The 8575-nt window shown below is 47.2% G+C and overlaps 1 protein-coding gene across 1 annotated transcript in view; it reads right to left on the minus strand.

Moving 5' to 3' along the window:
* The window catches only part of ARHGAP31 (Rho GTPase activating protein 31), a 57174-nt gene extending 49259 nt beyond the window's left edge, over positions 1-7915 (minus strand). The window contains exon 1 of the mRNA XM_005486128.4: positions 6717-7915. Coding sequence (XP_005486185.2) covers positions 6717-6816 — 100 coding nt within the window. The 5' untranslated portion in view covers positions 6817-7915. The remainder of the gene's footprint in view (positions 1-6716) is intronic.
* Between the last annotated feature and the right edge of the window lie 660 nt (positions 7916-8575).

Below are 8575 nucleotides of genomic sequence, written 5' to 3' on the forward strand. Positions count from 1 at the left end.
CAAAGGCAGGATCAAAGTGGGGCTCAGTGCATGCAAACCACACATCTGCCTCCTGCAGTGCTCAGTCAGGGAAATGTAAAGCAGCAGGCAACATGCAAGAGTTCTCTGCTAATCACACAGTGCTAGCAATGGAAAGTCAATACAGAACAAGGAGCTGAGCTTGCAACATGAATGTTAAACAACAGTAACACTGTGCCACAGAGACACAAAAATCCAGGTCCCAGGAACCAGAAACAGATTGAGGAAGTAACACAAACATAATCCAAAACAAGAAGGAACAGCAGAGTAACAGAAGCAAACAGATGGCTTCTGTTCCCGTTGTTCCCAGTGTCTTTTTGCTCTGACTTGTTGCCATAGAGGCTGGTATCTGGGACTCAAAATGTGATGCACCACTTGTGACAGAGGCTGGAGAAAATGCAAGAATTTACATTATTAATAATTTCCTCCACAGTACCCACTTTGGCAGCAAAGCTTCTCATCTCTTGTCCATAGACACGCTTTGGCAGACACTGAAAGGCCGAGGAGCTGTCTTCCCTCAAAGCTCCTCCACCTGCCAATACATGTACCCAGCTCTCAGGCCCCGCTGCCACAGCTCTCCTTCACTGTACAATAACAATCCCACTTCTTTCCCCCAAAACATCAGAGTTCAACTGTCCCTTCTGCTCCTGTCACAAGGGAGGGGATGCAGCCTTAAATATCCACACAGCCTGCATGACTAGAGCCAGGAATAGACCCCACAGAGCACAGGCCATGTGGCCTCCCAGCATATCAGCAGTGTGAAAATGTGGATCAGACCCCAGAGCACACCACACACAAAAATAAAGAGGACTAGAGCATTTCTGAGCCAGCCCAAGAGGCCGTTCTTGTCCTGTTCTCCTCCCAGCCCCTGCCACTTCCTTCCTTGAATGGAGACAAGTGTTTGCATAGCCACAGAGTAAGGTAGGTCAGGAAAGAGATCTAGATTGAAGGCAATTTGGCTCCACAAAAAGGTTTCTTTTCAGCTTGATCTGTTCTTGAGACAGAAATCCCCAGTGCCACAGTTTCTAATTTTGAGAGAGGGATGAATGCAGTTCTTCACTCTTCTGCAGCAGATTAAATGAGCATGTGGCATTTTCATTTTTCCACGGGGACTTTAAAAAAAAAAATAATAAAAGCTTCTTCTTTTTCCCCTAGTTTGTCTTTAATGATTCTTCAGCAAGTTTCCCAGGACTTGTTGCATGCAGCACTAACCAAAGCACCTACCCAAAAGTATGAGCATGGCTTCACTTTGAAACATCACTACATTAAAAAAATGTCCTAAGTGAACACAAATGCAGCCTTGTGTGGCACACACTTATTAGTGCTCTGGACTTGCATGCACCCTCATGCTCATCCCAGCATGCTCCTATCCCAAAAGACATGCCAGGGTGAGGAAAGAAAGCCACAGGGCCCAGAAAAGCTGTTTCACATCTGTGTGGCAGGTTTAATGATTGACTCAAAGGGAGTCTGTTCTTGAAGCAAGAAATTTTTTTCCTGAGTGACAGGTCTGCTTATCCAGTCATGTATGGACAGGGCAGCTCCACAGTGAAAAGCATGATGACAAAATCACTGTGCAGAGGACAGGGTGCTCAAGGGGCTGTACCAAAACAAGCAAGCAGTATCCAAGCCCACCCTTCCTTTGTACCCAGCTTGTTACTGCTGAATTATTGTTACTGCTTTCCCTCTGAACTACCTGCCTATGCCAGAGCAAAGTCTTTGCCTACTGCACCTCTCAGATGCATTGAAGAACCTGCTTGTAGAGTCAGGGTTGGCCAGAGCCACCAGTTTTTTGAGACCACTAATGCAAAATGAAAACTTTCCTTACTCTTTCATTCAAATGCCGCTGTGATCAGGCAGAAGCAGCCACTGCACAGCCACACAGCACATAAGAGTGTCATATGGGCAAGCCATGTTGCTATCTCCTTTCTCATACTACAATCAAGGGACTTGTAATGGTTTCCTCACATATCTCCCTGTCTACATTTGAAGACAACAGCTCCTCTTCCCTCCCCAGCCTCAGGGAGTGCTCCTGGCTGCCCTTGCTCTCTCTCCCCTCAAGTGGGGAGAACAAGGCAGTTGGTGGCTCCAAAACTTCTCAAACGAAGCAGCCCTTTTTTTCTAAAGCAAGTAACAAACAAAGCCAATAAAGCTGCATCAGATGAATAGATAGGAAGGGATTTGGGTGCTACAGGCTCAGGATGAGAGCCATTGAGGGAGCTGTGGGGAGTGTGGGAGGGGGCTGAGGGGAAAAGCTGAGCTCATTGCATCCCAATCAGACAACATCAGGCAGGAAACAGATGTGGAAGAAACCACAGAGGGGTACAGCAGCAGCAGAATTAACCCTCCAGCAAATAGGGGAATCTCAGACACACAGAGCTGACCTGCACCATAAGAACAAGGCATCAAGTCTGAGGTTTGGCTTCATGCACACCTGGTAGCACCTCTTAGCCCAACATCTAGACATCAGCATACCAAAAAGACACAGGAAACATTCAGCCTTTTTCCAGGTTCTACCTGGCTCTAAGCATACGAAGCAAAGGTAGGTCTGGATTGCTAGCAGTTCCTATACAAAAGACTGGATAATCTTTTACCATCACAATTCAATTCTTGTAGATGCTGTGTGCATTTCCATTTTAAAGAGTGGAAGTTGTACGTGGCTGTGTACCTGAAATCCCAGCTTGAATTTCCCACAGTTAGAAGCACTAGGAATATTAAAATTCCTTTTGATTTAGCTCCTCTCACTTTAACAGCTTTGACTCTTACAATAGCCTCCTCTTACAATACTTTTGTGATATAACCAGAAGCAAGACTGTTCTTTGTGACTGTTTTCTTAAGGAGTTCAGAGTGTCCTGCCCCAGCTAAAGATGGTGCACAAACTTGTGTCTTGTCTTCTCTGCTGGCCCATTCGTCACCAGAAAATTACACTGTTGTTATTACAGTAACTGAGAGCCTGATGTGCAATTCCCACTGACTTCAGCAGAGGCACAATGCATTTTTCTCCTCTGGAAACCAAGCTGGTTATCAAGAGGCCAGAACATGACTCTAATGTTAATCCTTCAATACCATTATCTATTAGCCCCATTACACTGATACATTTCAATAAAGTTTGGCACAGTAAAAAGTTTTAGTAAAGGGCCATTAGTACTCACTTCCTTCTGCATGGATACCTACCCATGTCCAAAGTCTGGGAATGGACACTGCTTTCTAGTGAAGTTTTATATTCCAAAAGATCAGTTGCCTTCAAGTATGGACTCAGTGCTGGAAGTGACACAGGAGGGACTACGTAAAATTAGACAACTTTTCCTCATTGGTATTGCCAGCCATCGTTCCTTTATATCTGATGTGAGCTTGTCCTCATACACGCTGCTATTTAAGCCATTGCTTGGTAATTATGGTGAGGAGGAAGAGAAGTTTATTTTTCCCTGAGTTTCTAGCCCTCTTACCAAAGAAAGACTTGAAAACATAACCCAGATGCACACTGAAGTTTTGGAAAACAGAAAGCGGACAAAGAACTCAGCAAAGATTTTATGTGGTGGTTTTTGTGGCCTGAGTCATGATTTTAAATGCTTGTGTGCACTGATAGCAGTCTGCCCCCATAAGAAGTGTGACCAGTGTCTGTGCAGAGACTGCCAGCAGGAAAAGGCCAAGTAGGGTCAAATGTGGTACTGACAGGAACTGACTTGAAACACAGTAAATTCAACACATCTGAGTGTCCAACCAGCCACCAGACATCCACATCTGCCCATCACCACTGACCTGAGTCAGATCTGAAAGAATCAACTTGCAGCTAAAGGCTTTCTATCATGTTTTTGGCTCCTGAGCTGCTTTACTGTACCTGCTAAAGTCTTCCTATTTGATCTTTTTTTAATGCTTTGTAGTTCTGCTGCAGCTTTTATTGTATTATCATAAAGTTCTTTCTAAGAGAGGCTTAGGTATATGGATCTGGTAAGGGAGATAGCAGGATCTTTGGCTGTCTCTGAAGAGAACCATAGCAAGTCATTAAAGAGTTACATGGGAAGAGAGGAAATGCTGATACCTTTATCAGAGTATCATTCTCTCCACTGGAATTTGGCAACAGCACAGGGACTAAGGTCCTTACAGAAAGCACAAGCTGCTCATCAACAACCACAAGCATGCAGGGCCTCAAGTTGTGCCTCTCCTGCACAAAGCATCGCCCAAGTAGCGCAGCACCCCCTAACTGTAAAGGTCATGTACCAACCCCGAGCGGAAAATTCCAAATTGAATCGTCTTCACTAGCCTGGGCCACCCCCTGTGCTCCCCTGGCCAGCACCAGCAAAGCAGGTCTCAGCCTCTGTGCAGCTCCAGTCACACACACCAGCACTGCAGGATGGCCTAAAGCAAACCTGAGCACGGAAAGCACAACCAGTATGACTCACGTCCTGCCGCCCCACAGCATCTTCTTCACACTTAACCCTTCTGGGTACACTTCAAACCTGCTTGCAGAAAGGCCCGCAACACAACAAAATGTTCGCTGGACAGCAGCCAAAGAGCTCTCCTGCTCCTGACTCTCAGATATCAGGAACAGTCTTAGAACTTCATTGCTTCTCAGTAGGGAACAACCTGAGCCTGCATCCCACCAGTTAAACACACAGCACTGAGAAAAAAACAAAGCAGAGAGAAAGTTACAGCTTCATGTCCCTATAAAACCTGCTGCTTACAGGAGCACTGACTTGTCACTGGACATAATTCTTAGCAGGACAATTCAACTCTCCCCAAATCAATAATCTCTCATACCCTGAATGCTCTTCTAATTTGGTTGCAAGTTCATGATGTCCTGGTGACATCTCAACCTTCCTTTTTTCCCCAAGACATCACTTCAGCATTCTTGGTCATTCCTATTTATCCTGAGAGTACTACTACCAACAAAATTAATATCTCTAATACTTTAATTTCTTTTCCCCTTGTCCTGATGAATTGGAACTTCCAATACAACTTACACCCTTACTAATAAACCTACAACAACTGAGTCTTTCATTTCTGGATCCCACAGCACTGGGCAATGGGATGTGCTACTGAACAAACAGCAGTACTGCAGAAAGGAAAAGAACTTTCTATTCTCCCCACTGCTCCTCAGCATGGACACATAAGTACATTGGAACTGTGAACCATGCCACAAATGAGATTTGAGAAAATGTCCTTCCTTCTTGTTCTCAAAAATTTAAAATTAAAAAAAAAAATTAAAATATTTAAAAAAAGCAACTATGGGATTTTAGGAAATAGATTTTGCTCATCTGGCCTAATTTCAACTGCAGTAAGTATTTTTTCCCTTGCTGCTTCAAGTGAATATACTGGCTGTGCCTGCCTTCCCTGCGTTGTTTTCCAGTGATCCTGTAAACAGCTGTAAATAGTTCCTTCACCACAGAGGTCCATGGTAGCCCTGGACGGAATTTATCTGTCAGTACCTCACACTGGCAAAGGGACATCAGCTCATTAAGTCTGTTATTTTTTTGACACTTAATTCAATTGCTGTTAAGAGCTATATAAGTTAAAAGATCCAGTACCTGTTGCAGACAGCCCACAATGCAATTGAATGGCTGGTTTTTCCCCATACATAAATAAATGCACATATATAACAGCTCATCTTAGTGATACATTTGCTGCCCTCTTCACTGTGCAATGGAAAGTACTCCTGTTATGCAGCCCATCCCTCTGCCAGTGCGGTTCCACACTGCACTTCATCAGCCATGCTCATCAGCAAATGAAAGACCTGATTGTACAGCTCTCCCTGTACAAAGCTGACATTGCTGCTAGAAGTCTTTTTTTTTTCCTTGAAATAACCTGACATTGGTAAAATTGGTCAGTTCAAATTGGAACATAATGCTAAATAGGGATGACAATGCTAACATCACGGATGGTAACAGGCATGTATTTATTTTTTCCTCTCGCTAAACTGCAGGTCCTTCTGCTGGCCAAACTCACTTCTCTTGTCATTCAACCCACTTTATGAAAAAACGTTCTGCTCCTTCCCTCATCAAGGACTGACTATTTCAAACTCAGGACCCCCTTATTTTATTGGAGTTACCTCTTGTCTGAGCTACTGTGTTCTCATTCAATACCTGGGAGCGTGACGGTCAAGGGGAGAAGGAGTGAAAGCCAACAGGCAGGGTGGTGAACGTGTTAGCTCAGATGTCTCCTACAACACACACCGTACTCCACCCCATAACCCAGTCTCTGTCCTGTCTCCATCCAGCAGTCCAAGGACAACATGGGAACTGCACTGGAGTCCAGCTCCTCCCCAGAGTCCTCCAAAATTCTAGTTTCACGGACTTACGGTGGATTTTGAAATCCTGGAGAGGCAACATTGAGCACCATTCAGATTTCCAAACCTGACTCACTAAAAGCCTGTTACTCCCTTCCAGATAGATGGGAGAGGACATCACGACTGATGTCAGGCTGTCTTTTACACACTTAGGCAGCCTTAGAACCCCAGCCCAGTCCTTTCCACACACACAGCACTACTCATGCAAGGGTCATGCAGATGCATCACCAAAGCAATCTTCCGACCGTTCATTCATTGTGAGTAACGGGGCAGTGACTCCACTTCCCGGGGATAAATCAGCTCCAGGTTGTCTAACCCTTAGCTTTTGGAAAGGTCTGGTTTGCAGTCCTGCCAGTAAGAACAGGGGGACACGCGCTTGGCTTTTCTGCAACCAGAGTGAGAATAAAGAAGCATTTACCATCCTGCCCAGAGCTCTCCAGATACTCCGTCAGGTCGCAGCCGAACGCGCTCGCGGCTCCCTTCCTCTTGAGTTTCTGTTTGGCTCCCTTGTTCTTCATGAGGTTAGTCCCAAAAGAGGTTCACCCCCCTCCTGCCTTGCCCCCCTCCCCCCGGCCTCACGCTGGGCGACAAAATTCTTGCTCTTCTCCTCAGACCACCGCCCGTGTCCCGCTCCCAGGGAGCAACATCGGGGGTCCCGTACAGCGTCCAGCCAGAGAAGTAAACATTAATCCCCACCAGATGTTGGGCTGCTCCTGTGGCAGAAGAAGGTCAGGGCGAGAGGAGGCTGCACAGCCCGCAGCAGCAGCGATCATAGCCTGAGCCCAGAAGGGTTCTCATCAGAGGCAAGTGGGTGGCGGATGGGTGCCCGCATCAGAGCTGGCAACTTGGGGGCAGGAGATGGTGGGGGGACGTCTTTTCCCTCAGCGCAATCCCGGGACCCTCCACAGCCACCTTCTGCGTTTCGTCAGTCGCGCTGTCGCCACTTCCAGCAGAAGGCGTCCCAGCCTGGCCGTGCTCCCCTTGGCTTTCGGAGGAGACTGGAAGTTCAAACGGACTAATGAGAAGGGACTGGGGAAGAGTCTGCACAAGGCTCCTCTTTGGCTCCCCCCCTTCCCCTCCTCCTGCTTTGGACAGTTGGAGGAATGAGAAACCAGCTTCCTGTCCTGACTCCCGCTCACTCGCTCTCTCCTTTCCCCGTTTTACAAATCCTGGGATAATCCAGCTCAAAAAAATGCTGAAAGGAAGTTAGCTGAGGAGGGGGCGGAGGACGCTTTTTGGCAGTAAAGTGTGTGTGTGAGTGTATGTCTGTGAGTGTGTGTGTGTGAGCGAGAGGCTGAGGGAAGGCGGGGAGAGGAGTTTGGGGAACAGGGAACAGGGATGGGGATGGGGGAAGGAAGAGGGAAGATTTGCCCCGGCAGATAGCGGACTGCCCAGGAGGAATCCCTGGCGCGGCCAGGCGCTCCCTGCTCTCAATTCCCTACAGCCCGGCAAGGGCCGGGCAGGTTCCGGCCAGGAGCGGAGAGACCGGGAGCCTCTCCAATAAATCTCTGCCCTGCTCGCCGAGTCCTTCGCTGCGAGGCGCCTTCCTGCCCTCCAACGCGACTGTGTCACTGCAGGACCTGCCTTCCTCTGCAGAGGTGCGGGACGGAGCTGCTGAAGTGCAAGGAGGGGACCGAGAGCTGGGGAAGGAGGGAAACCTGCAGCTCCCTCCTCCCCGGCAAGCAGAAACAGATGCTGCCCGGGCATCTGAGTTCACATACTTTCGAGTCAGCTCCCAAAAAAGGCTCCCCCTGACCAACAAAGGGATTTAGATAAGGAGCTGAAATGACTCAGTACAGCAAGAAGGGAAATGGGACAGGTCTGCCTTCAGGCCCTGAGCATTGTCTGTGTCATCGCCCCTTTCACCCCACAAACACTTTTCTGGTCCAGTTTTCAGTACACACAGATGTTAGCTCATTAGAGCAGTTCCTTGCACTTATTTCATTTTTTTTTATCCCAGAAATTCTGACTTCTTTACAGGACTGGGTATGCCCACCAGCATACCCAGGGAGGAAAATTACTTCTCCAAAGGCTTCACTGACTGGTCTTACTCTGTGCCAAATGTAGCTGGTCTGGGTTAAAAAATGAACAAACAAATGAAAAAACGTATATTACAGCTTTTCGCTAAAAATCAGGCCAAAGACAAGGAAAGTAGTTTTGGTTTAGAGGAAAATTGGCCAGGAAATGGGGTGAAGGACACGCTTAACCCACCTCCCTTCACAAGCCTTGGTTCTGCATTTTTGTGGGGCAGAGGAACCTCTCTGCAAACTCACCACC

This window comes from Zonotrichia albicollis, chromosome 2, assembly GCF_047830755.1.
Source record: "Zonotrichia albicollis isolate bZonAlb1 chromosome 2, bZonAlb1.hap1, whole genome shotgun sequence".
NCBI classification, from domain to species: domain Eukaryota; kingdom Metazoa; phylum Chordata; class Aves; order Passeriformes; family Passerellidae; genus Zonotrichia; species Zonotrichia albicollis.